General features: G+C 42.7%; 1 protein-coding gene across 3 annotated transcripts in view; it reads right to left on the bottom strand.

The window, feature by feature from the left end:
* Positions 1 to 409: 409 nt before the first annotated feature.
* Positions 410 to 18,590, bottom strand: part of LOC117371427 (transcription factor COE3-like) — a 90,955-nt gene continuing 72,774 nt past the window's right edge. For 2 of the 3 annotated variants that reach the window (XM_055221685.1, XM_055221686.1), the window contains exons 11-16: positions 15,854 to 15,942; positions 9,896 to 9,961; positions 9,188 to 9,353; positions 6,178 to 6,360; positions 1,397 to 1,486; positions 410 to 854 (exon numbers count right to left, since the gene is read on the bottom strand). In XM_055221685.1, the coding sequence (XP_055077660.1) occupies positions 823 to 854; positions 1,397 to 1,486; positions 6,178 to 6,360; positions 9,188 to 9,353; positions 9,896 to 9,961; positions 15,854 to 15,942 (626 nt within the window). In that variant the 3' untranslated portion in view covers positions 410 to 822. The remainder of the gene's footprint in view (positions 855 to 1,396; positions 1,487 to 6,177; positions 6,361 to 9,187; positions 9,354 to 9,895; positions 9,962 to 15,853; positions 15,943 to 18,590) is intronic. The other variant, XM_033967112.2, reaches the window with a different exon arrangement.

Genomic DNA, 18,590 nt, shown 5'->3' with positions numbered 1-18,590 from the left:
AATGTCTTTAAAATAAATGCATTATTGCTTGAAAACATTGTTTGTGTGTGGGGTTTTAGCATTGGCTAAAGTGCTAGCTGCTACGTTCCAAATAGGAAGTGAGCATGGGCACGATATGGCTCCATAGACTCTGGCTCCAATTCACTTTCTATTGAGAAACCGTCGCCCCTCTCTAAGTAACTGCTGAAGTCACGCTCGTCATTTTGGTTTTAAAATGTACATATTAACCCGCTCTACATGCTTCTGGTATTTTTATTTCACTATTTTGTCCATAAATCAAGATATGAACATTAATAATAGACAAATTACTATGCGTTACTGGAAGGGGTGTTACTTTCAACCACTGATTGGGTCTTGATATTGCTATGATACTCACAATCAGAATTCCAAACAAGGAATCGGCTCCAAATTAGCTGCTATAACTGCTAGCCTCGATGAGCTTCATTTGACTGGAGCTATGGGTGACGTCACACTCCTTTAGTCCACTTCTTATACAGTCTATGGGTTTTAGTCACATCTACTCCTGGGTTTTAAGTTGTGTGTGTACAGTTGAGGCACTAGATCTTAACTGGGATAAACTAGAACTAAAACAGGTCCAGGTCCAGGCAGGTACCGATGCCCTCAGTGGCCCCTCCTCTTTGTTCTAACTCACAGTGGTTCAAACTCCCAGAATGCATTGTAGTGTCTGTGACCCCTGACCCCTGACTGAAGCGGACTTTTGGTTGGTCCTGTTGCATTGTGGGATATAGCAGATGCATTGTGGGTGGATGTGTGTTGCTCCAGAGTCTCAGGGGTTGAGGGTTAGATTCCCAAAGCATCTCCTCACATGGGGGGCACGATCAGACCGGCCATCGCTGCAAAACAAGACACAGGACATATATTTCATAAAACAGATATAAAACTGATGATTTCAGATGGGGACAGAAAAACGGTGGTAGTCCACATAGGTCTAGATGTGCTACTTTCTTGAATGTCTAAATCTCTCTAAAATGACCATGAATGACACCGGTGCATGTAGTGAGCATGTGTGGTAACACATAGTGTGACAGTACCAGGGTTTGCTGCTCGGTAACAACTGTGTTTCATACGTTGTGATGCTATGTGTTACACTGTCCTGTTTTCTAGTATGTTCTGTCACAAAAGCTTAGAGGAAACCTGCTCTTGAGAATAAGACGTGTCAAAGACAGAGAACAGCTCTTGTTGTTTTCATGCAGTTATGGATCAACTTTGAGACCAGGTCAAACAGGACGCACAGTGTCCCAAGACCCTGAGGGTTTGAGCCTATGGACAACAGACACAGTGGACACACTGGACACCAGTGTGGCCATGGGACACTTCAGTGGACATGGAGCATGGGACAGTCCAGTGGACCAGGGACATGGGGGCGTGTGCTCACCCTGCAGGCTGCTGCCATTGGTGGAGGTGCAGTTTGGGGGCGGGGAGTTCTGAGGCCTCACGACGGGGGCGAAGGCGCTCTTCTGTTTGACTGTGGAGTACACAGGAAATGAGCATGAGCCTGCCGGATCTGTAACAGTGAGCCGGCAGACAGAGGCGACAGGACGGCCTACCTGATCTGTATCAGAGGGTATAGAAAGGTGGCCATCTTGGACCAAAGACCTGTCAGCAGCTCGGGTCAAGAGCCACAGCTCTGCTTTTCAAAAATAATTAGCTAAACATGTCTGACACAGATCAGGCAGCCCAGATCCGGTAGTGACAGCGGTCGATGGAGTCATGCAGGAAACAGGAGAATGACAGATGAAGATGTGAGTGATGCCAACTTTATCAACACAGGAACAATGGCCCTCATGTGGCGGATCAGTGGGGTTAAGATAGCCAACACAGGCCAACTGCTGTGCTTCTATATACTACTACATATTAATATGTTGATGTCAGTTGGCAGCACTGTGCAGTACCTGGCTCTTATCATGGGAACCATGCAATGAGAAGAACCAAAGCTCACAGTCCAAAGTTGATCCATAACTCCAGAACTTTAGCCTAACTTTACCAAACCTCCACAGGTACAATCATGCACATGGAACCGAGGAGTTACCAGCACAGAACACAAACTGTACAACACATGGGAGATGGTTCAGTCCTGATTCAGTCCTCACGACGCATGCATGCACAGGTCTAAACCAGGACAAATCCAGGTGTACACAGATCTAAACCAGGCCAATCTGGGTCTACACAGGTCCAAACCAGGCCAATCTGGGTCTACACAGGTCTAAAGCAGGCCAATCCAGGTCTGATCAGGTCTAAACCAGGCCAATCCGGGTCTAACCAGGCCAATCAAGGTCTACACAGGTCTAAACCAGGCCAATCAGGGTCTACACAGGTCTAAAGCAGGCCAATCCAGGTCTGATCAGGTCTAAACCAGGCCAATCCGGGTCTAACCAGGCCAATCAAGGTCTACACAGGTCTAAACCAGGCCAATCAGGGTCTACACAGGTCTAAAGCAGGCCAATCAGGGTCTACACAGGTCTAAAGCAGGACTACTTTGTTGTGGATTTCCCTGGCGTCGGGGGGCTGGAGTGAATTGGAAATGCTTTTCCGTTCGGTGGCAGCAGTTCTGGATCGCTGCTCTTTTTGGCTCTTTTCACAGATTTATTTTTGATTTGAAATGGATTCCACCCAAAGTGTATGAATCCCATGAGGACCCACAGGAATGTTAGGCTTCAGAGCAAGGAAACGAAGAGAGAAGGAAAGCATAGGAGAGAAGATGAGGGAAGAAGATGAGAGAAGAGGAGGAGGGGAGGAGGCCAGATGAGAAACCAGGGAGTATACCGCGATTGAACCAGGACTAAACCAGGACTGAACCAGGACTAAACCAGGATTAAACCAGGACTGAACTAGAACTGAAACAGGGCTGGACCAAGATCCCTAAAATAGGACTAACGAACATGAAGGAATGAGGTGAAGAGACAAAATGAGATGGAGTTTGAAAAATGTGAAACATAATCATCAATGTACATAATCATCTTATTGACCACTGTCTCCAAATACTGGGCCAGTCTGTAAATACTGGGCCAGTGTATTGAATAAAACTGCAGAAAAGTAGAAAAAAAGCAGTTTGAACCTGCTTTTATTCTAGTCTAGTACTGATCTAAATCTTAGTCACATTTCAGATGTGGTTTAGTGCTGTTCAGTCCTGTTTTAGTCCTGGTTCATGTCTGATTCTTAGTATAGTCCAGAGGCCTGTACAACATAGCTGGCTGAACTTATTCAGGATAAGTTTCTTTTACTCGGATAGAGTAACAATGACATGTGCATCTCTGGATAAGTGGTACTACAATGCACGTTCACAACTTCCTTTATCAACCTCGTATTTTCTGAATGAGCTGGGGTTAATGCTAGATCAGAATGATCTATGTACGATCTGTGGATGAGCTACATATTTCAATCAAACCCACGTATGTTACGCCACAGAGGAAGTCGAGCCTATTTGAACATCACCCATCGATGTAGAAGTGTCAGTGTCCCTAAACAATGAAACATAGACTATGACATCTTCAAACAGCGCCGTGGACTGAAGCAGCACGTAAAGACAAACGCTTCATACAAATGTGCATCATTACATTTTAGTTTTTAAATCTTTACAGATGATAACGGTGTGTATTTGGGTTAATGCAGTTTGATTTAATGCTGTGTTAACTAAAAAAAAACAAAAAACTGCACAAGCTAAATGCTTTAAGTATTACTGAGGAGCCTCACCTGGTTCGACCCAGGTTTTGGGCTTAGGGCATGTTGCTATAGAATACATTTCACATATTATTTTTTCACTTTGGTAAAAGGAATAGCAAGATGTACTCATCTGGGATATAATATACTTGTGTAAACATACAGCCACATTTTAGTATAATTGCTCCAATTCAGTTTCAAATGACAAAATGGAAATTACAAACAGACGTGGGCAGTGCAAATATTGGTGATGAATATCTACTTTCAGTATTAGACCAATACCAATTATGCAGCCAATATATCTCCTATTCCTATTTTAATCCCTGTTTGTTCTTTGTCAGTATTGCACATTTTTGTCCTTTGTGGGGCTAGACAATTTCTGAGGTTGTATGTGGCTCAAGACCTGCACAGTCTAAACCAGGTCTTAACCAGGCCGTAGTGCAGACCACAGATGTTTTATTTCTTATTAAAAGATGAATTTCCTCTCTAAATCCTTATTATTCTTCCCAAATACACCTTTATCCCCACAGTTCCAGGTGAGTTGTTATTCTTGCTCTGAATTCTGTGGTGCGCTGGCGCTAATCCGCGCTTGCTAACTCCGCGAGTCTTAGCCGTGTTTGTGTTGAGTCCAGGGAGTAGTCTGCTCCCATTGCCAGCTCCGATCCAGTTTGCGCCGCGCCAAATGAGTCTCCCAGCGAGAGGGAAAACTCTTAAAAAAACACCAAAACTCCAGCTTTTAAACCTGGCCAAAACAAGGCTTCCCCCCGGAGGAGTGGAGGAGAATTACGGGCGCTAACGAACACACCTGAGTCTGTGAGAGCTGCAGGCGATAGACAGGGGTGAGCCAGAGAGTAGACTGAAGCGAGAGGAGGAATATCAACCAGGGTGTAATGGGAACGCCAAGACTAAACCAGGACTTACAGAAGACATATTGTGCTTGTGTCTGCTCTATAGTTATAATCTACGACACACGTGGACCATACTGTTGTATTTTCTGTAAAATTTTTAAATTGCAATATTTATCTAAAATGACTTAAAGAAGACTAAAGAAACAGGTCCACTGATTTCCGGGTTGGATAATTGCAAAGCCCAATGGGAGCTGACAGTGACAAAGCGCCGGATGCTGTGCCCCTCCTATGGATAGCTGCTCATCACACTGGGGAGTAGCAGATTCTTTTTTCACTTTCTCAAAGCTACACAATGCTGCCAAATCCATGTGTATCACTGATTAAGAAAATAAAATTGGAGAAGGAAGTGTGTATGTCACAGTGGGCATGTACCGGGTGATGATCGGCAAAATGGCGTCTTGAATACAGGAGAATAAAGATTACTCAAACACGAATCACTCTAAATACAACTTCAGAGGATCAGTGGGAAACATCTATAATATGATTGAAAGCTCTGAAAAGTCAAATTTTTAAACAGGACTGAACCAGGGCTAATGTAAGACTGAGCCTGGCCTGAAACCAGGTTTTGTCCTGGATCCTCAATTTTAATCTTGAACTAAAGAATAGATTAAACCAAATTACAGGTGAAAATCAAGAGCCCAACCTTAGGAACTTATATGGATCTAAATCAGTCTAATCTCTGAAGTTTGAGGTTGAACCAAGACTGAAACACGACTGAACAATGTCTAAAAAGAGACTAAACCAGGACCAGTCCCCAACCGGGTCCAAATATAAGTCTATTATACTAAACCAGGACTTAACTCTGTCTATTTTAACCAAATATACAGCAATAAAGAAGCACTGCTCAACCAGGACTAAATCAAGTCTAGATTATAACTAAACCAGTTCAAGGGCTTATTTTACACTATTTTCTGATCTGTTCTAATGCTGTTTCCTCATCACAAACAGACCTGGAGTTGTGTTTTGTTTCATTCACACATGTTTAACACAAATCCTGCATATTTAGGCTGAGTTCTTCTGTCAAACAGAAAACACTCTGCTCCACTTGTGATATCATGTGGTGATACAGGAAGTGCTCAACTATGTTTTTAAACTCCATACTCCATACTCCTTCACTAGAATCATTTATCATTTAATTGATCATTTCTCTACTGAACTAAAGGTAAAAGGAGCTGTTAACTTGAAAACTATCACTTCATGACATCACAAGGTGGAACAGAGCATGTTGAGCTTCAGAGATGTAGACAGTCTAATAATGCAGGATTACTTAAACATATGCATGAAACAAAACACAGCTCCAGGTCTGTTTTTGAGGAGGTAACAATATTATAACATGGCCTAAAGCTCAAAAGTAGTAGTAGAGTAAATTTTCCGTAATATAGGACCTTTAAAGATGACTTCAAAACGTCCATTTAACTGGATCTACTGCACTGCTAAACCAGGATTAAAGCAAGTCCAAACTAGAACTAAACCAGGACTTAACACTTTTGTCAACTCAGGTATATACTAGAACTGAAATGGAGATGGAAATGAAGATGTTATGCCAGACTCTTACTGTGAAGGAGGTGTGTCCAATGTGGGTGGGACTTACTGGCATAGGCGGAGTTTCCTGTGGCGCCATTGAGGAAGGAGGGCGACGCAGGCACGGGCAGGTTGGTCATGCCTGATCCGTATCCGTTCATAGAGGAAGTGATGGTGTTGTAATTGGACTGCTGGGGGGTGGAGCTAGGAGCATAGCCGCGAGGTGACACAGAGCTGGAGGTACGGGAATATCCTGTAATTAAAAAAAAAAAAATGATGTGAATGGGACAAGACACTTTTAAACAGGTTCTCCAGTACTTTTAAGTATATTTTTTATGTCATACTTTTATTTTACTTTATATATTTTTGCGCCTGTGTCTGTACTTTTACTTAAAGAGGGGGTATTATGTCTATGTAATCCCTCAGTCGTCCAGGTCTGATCCATAATAAAAGCCAAAGCTAAATCTGTCAACTGGACAAAACATTGCACAAGTAAAGACATTTTGCTGATCCTCCAGTTCTTCAGTTCAGGTCAGATTGCTGGTGGACACTCCAGTTTCAGTCTTAATGGCCTCCAATGAAAAACTGAAACTGTAAACAATAGCTGTTTATAGTTTCAGTGTAGTTAGCCCCTCCCTTCAGATAGATATAAGGCAGTGCCCACCAGAAAACTGACCAGAACTGAAGAAGCGGCTTGGATGAGCAGAGAAACATCTTCAGTCCTACAACGTTTTGTCCAGTTGACAGATTTAACTAAGTTTTTTACTATGAGGCGGTATTATGCAAACATTTATTTATTTTGTTTTAGCTTTCTACAATGTTATAACATTGTTCCCTCAGCAAAAACATGCCTGAAGAAGTTTTAGACGTCATCCATACATGTTTCAGTAATTTAGGGCTCTCTCCCGGGCATTATTCAAACCCTCCCTATGGTTAGCTCTGATAGGTTATGATTCTGTCCAATGCTCCGCCCATAAGCCTACGTCACCCATGCTCCCACGTGAGAATTCGCCATAAATACAAAACTGCACACAGCAACTTGACAAACCCGATGTGATGTGTAATAGTTTTATTAGTGAGATGCACTCTGATTGTGTTGTGATAGCGCTCTGAAGGGGGAGTAACTTAGCGCGGGGAGCAAAGAGTTAGGGTTGACTCAGAGGGTCGAAAACAAAAGAGAAACTTATAAAATATGTTAAACATTGTTTTGGATGAATATAGCATTTTCAACAGAATAAAAGGTAACATGGTGATCCAAATGTGTTTTGTTTTACAGTTAATATCCCACTTCTAAAATCAGGTACACACTGATCTCTAAACTTACCTGAACCAGAACCAAACTAGACCTAAACCTTAAGAGTGTTGCGCCCTAATTAAATTCTGTCATAGTTAATTGCTTCCATAAATCGTTAGGCTGTAGCTAGGGATGTGTTTAATAAAGCTACAATAATGATTTTAATGAGAGAGACTTTTAATAAACCATGAGAGAGGAGCAGAGCAGCGGGAGCAACCAGGGCCAGTAAACACAACAGCAGAGGAGTGGGGAGAGGGCGGAGGGGCTGTGAACGCACCACCAAACTAAACTCAGGAAGATGTAAAGTCAAAGTGCTAACACAACAGCTAACACAACACACAACAGCTAACACAACCACTAATACAACCATTAACACAACAGCTACAAGGCCCAAACACAAGCACAAACTGTAGATGGATGTGTATGAACCAAAGGAACACAGGGAGCAGAGCAGACTTAGTTCAAAACAAGTCAAAGTCTAGACCCTGAGACTGTGTGAGGCTTGGGCTCCAGTTAGCCTGACTTGGGTCATATCTCAGTACAGTCAAGCCTGGAATTTAGCAGCTCACACAAAACCTGACCTGGTGGATTACAGATCGGAGAATGTGATGATGTCATCTCTCAGATGGGACAGAGAGTTTTTCCTATTGATTACAATGTCCTGTTATTATGAAATATCTAAAAGGTAAATGCACAAATGTTGGACCTGATCATTTCTATCAGTGACTAGACCCAAGAACTCACTGTATCAAACAAAATACTGGAGAAACCTTTTAGTCAACCTTTATATCAGTGTATAATAATGCTGTTATCTCTGGAACTGTGCAAAACACCAGCACTGAGGATGAAACCTCTCAGTCTATACTGAAAGATTTAGATTTTAAATTTCATAAACATGACTCATCTGTATCCCCCAGATAAGAGGTAAAAAAATCAAATATAGCTTTTACTGAAAACTATTCTAATGCTGATTTATTCTTTATTACAAAAATACTGGAGATGATTTTTATTTATTATTATAATTTGGTTTCAGTTAGAATGCTCACACATGCCTTTTCAAGTCTGCCCATAAATTTTCAAAAGGATTCAAATCAGGGCTTTCTGATGGCCACTCCAAAACAGTGACTTTGTTATCCTTAAGCCACTTTGTAACCAGTTTGGCACCATGCTTCGGGTCATTATCCATTTGGAAGACCAATTTGCACCTAAGCTTTAACTTCCTAGTTGATGTCTTGAGATGTTTCTACAGTGTTTCCACATAATGTTCATTCCTCATCTATTTTGTGAAGTGCACCAGTCCCTCCTGCAGCAAAACAAGCCATGATGCTGCCACCCCCTTACTGTATATAAACTTCTGACTTTGAAGAAAGTAATGAAAAATTGCATAAAAAATGATTCTCTCATTATTCTGACATTTAGCAAATGGAAAAAAAAAATTCTTATCCTAATTGACCTAAAACAGGAAAAGCTTAGTCTGATTTCATGTCCGACAGTGAGGAAAAAAAACATATGTGTCTTTTGATATAGTGTATGTAAACTTCTGGTTGGAGCTGTGTGTGTCTCAATCTGCAGTTTAAGGCTCTGGACACAGGCTCAGTTCGGATTGTAGCACTTTTTTAAACAGTAAGAACACAACATACAGTTCCTTTATTACTACAGTGTTGAACACATGTTAGTGATCTTGGGGTTACGGGCAAGGGACATTCAGGCAGAGCCCCTGATGTGCTCTGTGGTGCATTATACATAGTGTAGTGTGCTTTGTGGTGCACTGTGGGTAGTGTAGTACCCTGCTCTTGCGAGGCCTCCGAAATATTGACGGCGAGCTGTGAGCTGAAAGAGTTGACTCCCATCATGCCGTGGGGCTGTGACCCGAGCGACGGCAGCTGGTTATGACCACGAGGAACTGAGTACAGCGCCTCCGTGAGGTCAGCGGCACGCTTCAGGATTAGATCCTACAAAATAAAACACACGTCAGAGCAACACCTACAAAATAAAACACTCATCAGAACAGCTCCTGCAAAATAAAACACTCATCAGAACAGCTCCTACAAAATAAAACACTCATCAGAACAGCTCCTGCAAAATAAAACACTCATCAGATCAGCTCCTACAAAATAAAACACGCATCAAAGCAGCTCCTACAAAATAAAACACACTGGATCAGCTCCTAGAAAATAAAACACACTTCAAATCAGCTGCAATATAAAACATGCATCAGATCAGCTCCTACAACATCTTACTCAAATGTTGATATGATGATTAAATGTACATTTAAATTAAATTAAATTAAATTAACATATATTTGATTTTTGCTGACACAAAAGAGAAAATAGTTTGAATCCGTATCAGTTTCCAAATAGTCCAGCTCTGTGCTCCTGATTTGCATGCCCTTCCATCTGACCCAGCCCCAGTGTAGTCAGGATGCTCAGAGTACACAATACACAAAGTACTGTAGTATTTGTGACAGATCCTTCCCTCTGACGTGTGCTTGTACCTGGTTGTTGTGTGGCATGCCATAGAGCGCCTCCACCAGGTCAGCCGCCCTCTTCAGCAGCACCTCCTGAAACACACACAAAGTACACTTAGACGCACAACACGCACACACAGTGGCACAGGATAAACAGTCTCTCCTGACAGCAACAAGGTTACGGCTTCAATCCCCGGGTCATCCAGTCCTTTCTGTGTGGAGTTTGCATGTTCTTTCTGTGTCTAATTTTTTCCCCATCAACCCAAAACATGAACAACAGGTCAAATCCTCCAGTTTAGTCCTGACTAGCGAATTATATAAACACAGTAAAAAAAACAAAAACTCAATAATATGTGCATGCACTTGTATATAAATAAATATATACTTAACAATATGAAATTATCACATTCTCTAGGCCCATCATATTTAATAGAGATGGAGGAGGCTAAAGTGAATATTGTGATATGTGTGTGTGTGTGTGTGTGTGTGCGTGTGTGTGTGTGTGGGGGGGGGGGGGGGTGCGTCTGCGTCTCTCTCTCTCTCTATCTATCTATCTATCTATCTATCTATCTCTATATCTATATCTATATCTATATCTATCTATCTATCTATCTATATATATATATATATATATATATATATATATATATGGTGTATGTGTGTGTATATATATAATTATGATGGGGTAAAGAATATTAAGCTAGTAACACGCAGTTAATTAGTATAAAATTGTTATTATAGTACAAATAATATAAGTACAAAATGTAGCAGGTTAACACACATGGGCCTACATTTACAATTACTCAATAGTACTGTGTACTATTATGTGGTCTCTAAACTGAAGTTTTAGAAACTGCTCTTTTGTGTACATTATTTACTTGGAAAAATTACACATGATGTTTATGTCTTGTATTTATTCATATTACTAACACAGGTAGTAGTAATAGTAGTAGTAGAAATACAAGTTGTACACCAGGCTACTCCATCTTGTGTGACAAAAACAAAGGAATAAGGTAAAGTGACAGAGTTACTGTGTGAGGAGACAGCAGGCCTTTTGCAGACATATAAATCACAGTGACACATGTGAGATTACAAGCACAGGATAGAGGCGCTAGCACAGCTAACACAGCTAACACACAGGTGCTCTGTGCAGATGTGGAGAGGAGGAAGAGGAGCAGTCCCAGAGGAGCAGGCTGCGAGGACCTCTGCTGCCCTCCCCGGGGAATTACAACCACACTACAAAACACAGGGAAAGTATGCATGAAATAAACCATTTTGTGTTAGGACAAAAAAATATACCCTGCATATTTAGGCTGTAATATAGACCCTTTAAAAATCCTTTTCCATTTGCATATTTTTGGGATTAGTCAAATTATACATTGTACTGTGGAACAAAAGTTATTCTATTCTAGTTCTGTTTAGTAGTGACGGTAGTCCTGGTTTAGATCTGGTTTAGACCTGGTTTGATCCAAGTCCAGATCTGGTTAGGCCCAAATATGTAATCTAAGTCTGGTCATTGTTTTGGTCTTATTTAGTCAAGTTATGTCTAAACCGGGACTAAACCAGGACCAAACCATGTCTAAACCAAAGCAGATCTTAAGGGCGACACTGGAAACTAGTGATGTCACAATACTAAAATTTCAAACTTGATTTTGATACTAAGGAATAGACAAGATACTCACAACTGATTCTGATACCACTTTAGACAATGGAATGCCATTTTCCACATTAAATGGTAGTACTATCCCAGATATAAGGTCCCATGTGACCTTATATCTGTGTAATCTCGTACTCATCCAGGTAGGTTCATAGTGGTCCATGGGTGTATACTAGTCTATGTGTCTTATACTTGTTCTGATACAGCTCAAGATCATTCTAATGTTATTCCATCCATCCATTCATTTTCTTCCGCTTATCCGGAGCCAGGTCATGGGGGCAGCAGTCTAAGCAGGGACTCCCAGACTCCCCTCACCCCAGACACGTCCTCCAGCCCCTACGGTGGGACCCCAGGGCGTTTCCAGGCCAGCCGAGAGACATAGTCCCTCCAGCATGTCCTGAGTCTTCCCCAGGGCCTCCTCCTGCTGGGACATGCCCAAAACACCTCCCTAGGGAGCATCCAGGGGGCATCCTGAGCAGATGCCTGAGCCACCTCAGCTGACTCCTCTCAATGTGGAGGAGCAGCGGCTCTACTCCGAGCTCCTCTCGTGTGACTGAGCTCGTAAAGCTATTCAAGAAAGGTTCATTTCTGTCCTGTGAATGTGACTTTTTAGTATTGATATCTATGAAAAATAAGGATCTAGTTTTGATACTAGTTTCAGTATAGTGTCTGATTTTTGATACTTCTTTTTATTATTTCATTTTTTCTTTCATTGGTTTATCTATTTGGAGTTTAGAGTTTTTCTCTAAACGACACTAAACACTATGCTCCTGTACTGTTTTAAACCTTTGTATGGAGACATTTGTTTATCAAATTCCCCACCACATTTGTTTTTTGGGATTGTCCTGCCAGTACAAAATAAGTGCTGGAGTCACTGCGTACAGGCCTTTTTATATGTAATCTGAAGAGAATTTCAAATATATCATTGATTTTCTGTATCTGTTTTGTGTGAAGCACTTTGGTCATCTTAAGTTGTATTTTAAATGTTCTATATAAATAAAATTGAATTGAATTGAATTGAGAAAAAAGAGGCCCTCCTTCAGGCCAAATAAGTATCAAGCCCACTCGCATTAAGGATGTTTTTTCAGTACAATAAACACAACCAAAACACAACCAAAATAAAAATAAACGAGACAAAAAACAAAAGCAAAAAAACAAAAAAAAACATGATTTTACTACTGCTACTCCCTCCTCTCCACACTAATTCACTCCTCCTTCAGAGGGCTATCACAACACAATCAGCGTACTAATCTAATTAAATTACTGCACATCACATGAGGTTTGTGAAGTTGTACTGTATTGTTTTGTGTCATGTATTTATGGAGAATTGTCATGTAGGAGCATGGCTGATGTAGGCCTGTGGGCGGAGCCTTGGACAGAATGTTACAGCTAACCTTAAGGAGGGTTCAAATAGGGGAGAGATTGCTCAAATACACAGACATGCGTGGATGACATCTAAACCCTCTTCAGACATGTTTTTGATGAGCTAAAAAAAAAAAACTTTTTTCTTTTTTTTTTTTGCATTCTACCCCCTCTATAATCCCCAATCTTAAATACACACAGTAGCACTTTTAGCCAAAACCAACTCTACTCTGTCTTAGCTTGTTTTTATTAGCAGCTAATGCTAGCGTCCCATTTAAAGCTTGTGTGATGTTAGCCGCTGGCCCGTGTCTGTCCATCTGCTATGCGCGCTAACATCTGGGCTCTGTTTGCTGACTCTGACTCACTTAAACCTACTTTGCTCTGCTCATTTAAATGTGAGCTTGTGATAAAAGAGCTTTTAATTAAAGACGTTCACCTGACGAAGCAATCAACACCTGCCCCGCACACCTGTCACACACCTGTCACTCAAACAGACAGGAGCTCCAGCCGATAACAAAATTTACATTTAAAACTATACCAATCTGTTCTACAGTCATATATTTGGAGAGTAAAGGCACTGTACCTGATTTTTACCATCTTAAAAACATGAAAACAGTTTGCTCTGGTTCAAAGTTAGCCCTCATTTATGCATTCAGAGCATCCTGATTATTCACCATGATGAGTTTATAAGTACAACTTTCACACAAGAGCTGAGTAAAGGTAACAACAACTAGCATGTTAATGGGCACGTCCTGATTATCGGAAGATGAAGCACTTTCTACCATGTAAAAACCTTGTTCCCTCATCAAAAACATGCGTGAAAAGGTCTTAGATATCACCCATGCATGTTTTTTTCCTTACAGTTAGCTACAAGATGTAGGGCATGGCTCCGTCGCCCCACAATCCTACGTCACCCATGCTCCCACACAGCAACTCTCCATAAATATACAAAAACATGATACAAAACTGTACACAGCAACTTCACAAACCTGATGTGATGTGCAGCTAATTGTTGTTTTGATAGTGCTCTGAAGGTGGAGTAACTTAGTGCAGAGAGCAAAGGGAGGGGAGAGTGTAGCATTTTCAAAACAATAAAATGTAACATAGTGATCTAAATATGTTATGTGGTACAGTTAATGCTCCATAGAGGTAAAGTACCTCTTCTTTAGTAATGAAGGCAGTATATGTCATTATTTTATAGTTGAACTAACATTCTAACAGTCTTATGTAGTATCCTCTTTTCAGTAGAGATGGGACACAAAACCGTCTGTAAATAATTCCTCATTTGTAAATTTTGATTCATTTTAAATCATATTTTGTTGCCATTTTAGAGCTGCTTTTTGCTTTTTCAACTATGTAACTCACCAACTCATAGTCCTTTTTGTCCAAACTGAAAGTAAACGCATTGGAAAAAATATCAAGAGATCATTTCCTGTGGCATTTGTCTCGTGAGATTTGTGTCACGAGATCTTGTCAGGAACAAACTACTAAACCAGGACGAAACAGAACAATATCTGGTCCAAACTGAGACTAAACTATGATTATAAATAGACTGTGGTTGGATGTAGTTCAGATTAAAATTAAGATTATTGTTCAAATGAAACACAAACAAAGAGCATGTTGTATTTTAAATGACACTTTCTCTGTTCTTCCTATGTGCAGGTCCTCTAGGTGGCGCTGCACACTCTTTATCAGTATTCCATCCTGTGTCTGTCCTGATGAAGACATTACACCTCCCTCCCTCTCCATCTCTCACTCCTCTCTCTTTCTCTCTCCATCCCGTTCTCCCTCCCTCATATCTTTCTTTCTCTGTATCTCTCCCTCTCTACCTTTCATTCCTCTCTCACGCCTTCCCATCCTTCTGTCCCTCTATCTCCTTCTCTCTCTTTTCCCCTTCCTTTCTCTCCACTCTCTTTCTCTACATCCTGTCCTTCTCTCCCATTCTCCTTTTTTCCCTCCCACCTCCATCTCTCCCTCCTCTCTCTTTCTCCCTCTCTCCCCACTCTATCCCTCCCTGCCTTTCCTTCTTTCTTTCTCACCCCCTCTCCTTTTCCATCCCTCAATCCACCTCCTGTCCTCTCTCTTTCTCTCTCCCCCTCTCTTTCGATCCCTCTCTTTCTTCTCTTTCTCCCCCTCTCCTTCTATTCCTCTCTTCACCTCCCTCCCTCTTTCCTCTCTTTCCCCCCCCTCTTTCCATCCTCCTCTCTCCCTCCTGTCCTCTCTGTCGCTTTCTCTCCCCCTCTCATTCCCCCTCTTTCCTCTCTTTCTCCCCCTCTCTTTCCATCCCCCTCTCTCCCTCCTGTCCTCACTCTCTTTTTCTCTCCCTCTCTTTCCATCCCTCTCTCCACCTCCCCTCCACACGTCTCATTCATCTTGATTTGGCGTTGCCGCGGTGAAGCACATTACGCGTCGACGACTCCCGCCTCCTCCCGTTTACGCTCCTGTCTCCTCCGCTAACGTCCAGACCCCCACCCCCTCTCCCCCCTTGTGTGGTTAATATGTATTTATTCAAAGGGGGGCGCCGTAGGACAAATGGATTCGTTGTCCCTGTCACGGTCCACTTTAGCTCCGCCTGCTCGTGGTCACATCGCTGTTTCACTTTTCTATACACACTTCCTGTCTTGTTTGTCTCATCCGGATCTGGTTTTGTCCTAGAGCAGTTTTGTCAATGAATAAAAAGAGGGTGGTTTAATCCAAAATGTGGGCAGGTGAAGGTGGGGTAGGTGAGGACAGAACACATGTAGGACCAATGTATGACCTCGTGGGGTCTCTGGTGTAGAATAGGTGTGGATATTTGTGGACAGGTGTATATGGGACAGGTGTATGTGAGACAGGTGTATGTAGCAGGTACACAGATTGACCTTTGGTAACCTCTTAGGGTCCCCTGGGTGTGGACAAGTGTATGGGACAGACGTAATCAGGACAGGTGTGTATGGGACATGTGAGAATGTGACAGGCCCACTAACCTTGGGTAACCTCTCAGGGTCCCCGGGGTGGCGGGGGATGACCTTCTGTAGCCTCTGGAAGCCATAGTCGATGGTGGGTTCATTCAGAGCTGGACACAGAGACAGAGAGGTCAAAGGTCATGTGCAGGTTAAGGCTCTGGACACACAGGGTCAGATGTGAGGATTTTAAACAGGAGGAATACACAGAAATCTTTTACTAAACTCAAACCCAGATGCTGCAGATGCCACTGACTCGAGTTGATAAATGTGAGGCTTTATTCTCTCCATCTCTATATCATTTCATACTTTCTCTTCTCTTTCACCTACACAGCCCGGTCTGGTTTATCTGCAGACCTTTAGACTGGGTTTAGTCTGATAAGTCTGTTTTCCATTCATTTCTTTATGTTTAGTTCTGGTTCAGTCCTGGTTTAGTACTGATTTAGTCCTGGTTTTATCCTGGTTTTAGTTCTGGTTCAAGTCTGGTTTAGTCCTGGTTTTAGTCGTGTTTTTAGTCCCGGTTCAGTCCTTGTTTAGTCCTGATTTCAGTCCTGCTTCAGTCCTGGTTTTGTCCTCATTTCATCCTGGGTTTAGTCCTGGTTTAGTCTTGGTTCAGTCCTGGTTCAGTCCTAGTTTCACCCTGGTTTAGTCCTTGATCAGTCCTGGTCCATTCCTGGTTTAATCCTGGTTTAGTCCTGGTTTTAGTCCTGGTTTAGTCCTGGTTTAGTCCTGGTTTTAGTCCTGGTTTAGTCCTGGTTTTAGTCCTGGTTTTAGTCCTGGTTTAGTCCTGGTTTAGTCCTGGTTTTAGTCCTGGTTTAGTCCTGGATTTATCCCGGTTAATCCTGGTTTCAGTCCAGTCCAGAGTCTTGCTGAGATCTTTGTGTGCACAATTCCTTGACTGTGGCTGCATTCATTTTATAACCCTCTATAGACTTGTTTCAATATTTCCTGTTCTCTTCACACACCCCTAACCTCCTGTACCCCTCCTCTCCTCTCCCTCCTTCTCCCTTCCTCTCTCTCTTTGCTCCCTTCCTTCTTTAACTTTCTTTGTCTCCCCTCTCTCCTTTTCTTCTCTCTCTCTCTCTGTTCATCCCGCTCCTTTCTCCCTCTTCTCACCTTTCTTCTCTCCTCACTTTTATTTCTCACCCCCTCCTCACCCATTGTCTCTCTCTCTCACTCTCTCTCAGCCCCTCACCTCTCCTCCTCCCTTCCACCCTTTTTCCTCCCTTCTCTCTCTCTCAGCTTCTCACCTCTACTCTTTCAATCTCTCAGCACCTTACTTTTGCTCCTCCCTTGCTACCCCTCTTCTTTCTCTTTCCCTCTCTCTCCTATACCCCCCTCCTTTTCTCTCTTCCCTCCTCCTCTCTTTCACCCCCTCTCTCTCTTATACTATTCATCTCTTAACTTCTCCTTCCTTCCACCCTTTTCTCTCTCTTTCAGCTCTTCACTTCTCCTCCCCTCCCTATTCTCTCTCTGTCTCACTTCCTCACCCCTCCTCTCTCTCCTCCTCACATCTTCTTCTCTCCTCCCTCAGGTCTTTACTTCTGCTCCTCCCCTCCTCACCTCAATTCTCTCACTCTCTCAGCTCCTCACTTCTTTGTCTCCCCTCCTCCTCCACATCCCTCTCTCCTCCACCCCTCTATTCTCCCACTCTCTCACTTCACCTCCTCTCCTCCTTCTCACTCGCTCCCTTCTTCACCCCTACTCTCTCTCAGCTCCTCACTTCTTCTCCTCTCCTCCCCCTTCTCTCTCTCTCCCCTCCACACCTCTATTCTCTCACCCTCTCATCTCCTCACTTCTCCTACCTTCCTCCTTCTCACTCTCTCTTCTTCACCCCTACTCTCTCTCAGCTCCTCACTTCTTTGCCTCCTCCCCCTCTCCTCTCTCCCTCCTTCCCTCCTTCCGTTGGAGCCCTGTGTGTGTAATAACGCACATCTATCATGGCGTGTGTCCTCTGGTACTTTGGGGACAATTTTGTCTGTGGCGCGTCTCTCAAAAGGAAGAGTGACAATACGCGTTTGGGCTAAGCTTTTGTAGCGCGCCCTGCATGAATATAGAATGAATACGAATCAGGCGGGACCGCGCGGGGATATAGCGGCTTCATTAGAAACATAATATTATTTGTTTGTGGCGTGCGGAGAGCGAGGCGAGGAGAGGAACGGCGAGGAGAGGCGGCGGGCTAAATCCAATTTGTCCCAGAGCGAGAGAGCCACGCCCCCTCCCCCCCGTGCCAGAGGTGAGCGGCATTATGGGTAACAGAGAGAGTTCTAATGAGGCGCGCGAGGAGGACCGGAGCGCTATGACAACAAGGGCACAGCACAAATACTGAGCACGTATGAGATTCTGATATAGGATCAGTTTAACAGGGCTAAAGTGGGACTAAACCAGGACTAAACCACGACTAAACCAGGACTAAAGCTGGAATAAACCACGACTAAACCAGGACTAAATCGGGACTAAAGCTGCAATAAACCAGGACTAAAGCTGGAATAAACCAGGACTAAAGCTGGAATAAACCAGGACTAAACCAGGACTAAATCGGGACTAAAGCTGGAATAAACCAGGACTAAAGCTGGAATAAACCAGGACTAAAGCTGGAATAAACCAGGACTAAAGCTGGAATAAACCAGGACTAAATCGGGACTAAAGCTGGAATAAACCAGGACTAAAGCTGGAATAAACCAGGACTAAAACTGGACTAAACCAGGACTAAAGCTGGACTAAACCAGGACTAAACTAGGACTAAAGCAGGACTAAAACT

This window comes from Periophthalmus magnuspinnatus, chromosome 5 (assembly GCF_009829125.3).
Source record: "Periophthalmus magnuspinnatus isolate fPerMag1 chromosome 5, fPerMag1.2.pri, whole genome shotgun sequence".
NCBI lineage: Eukaryota > Metazoa > Chordata > Actinopteri > Gobiiformes > Gobiidae > Periophthalmus > Periophthalmus magnuspinnatus.
The sequence above is the reverse complement of the archived record's forward strand: the minus strand, read 5'-3'. Positions and strand labels throughout refer to the sequence as shown.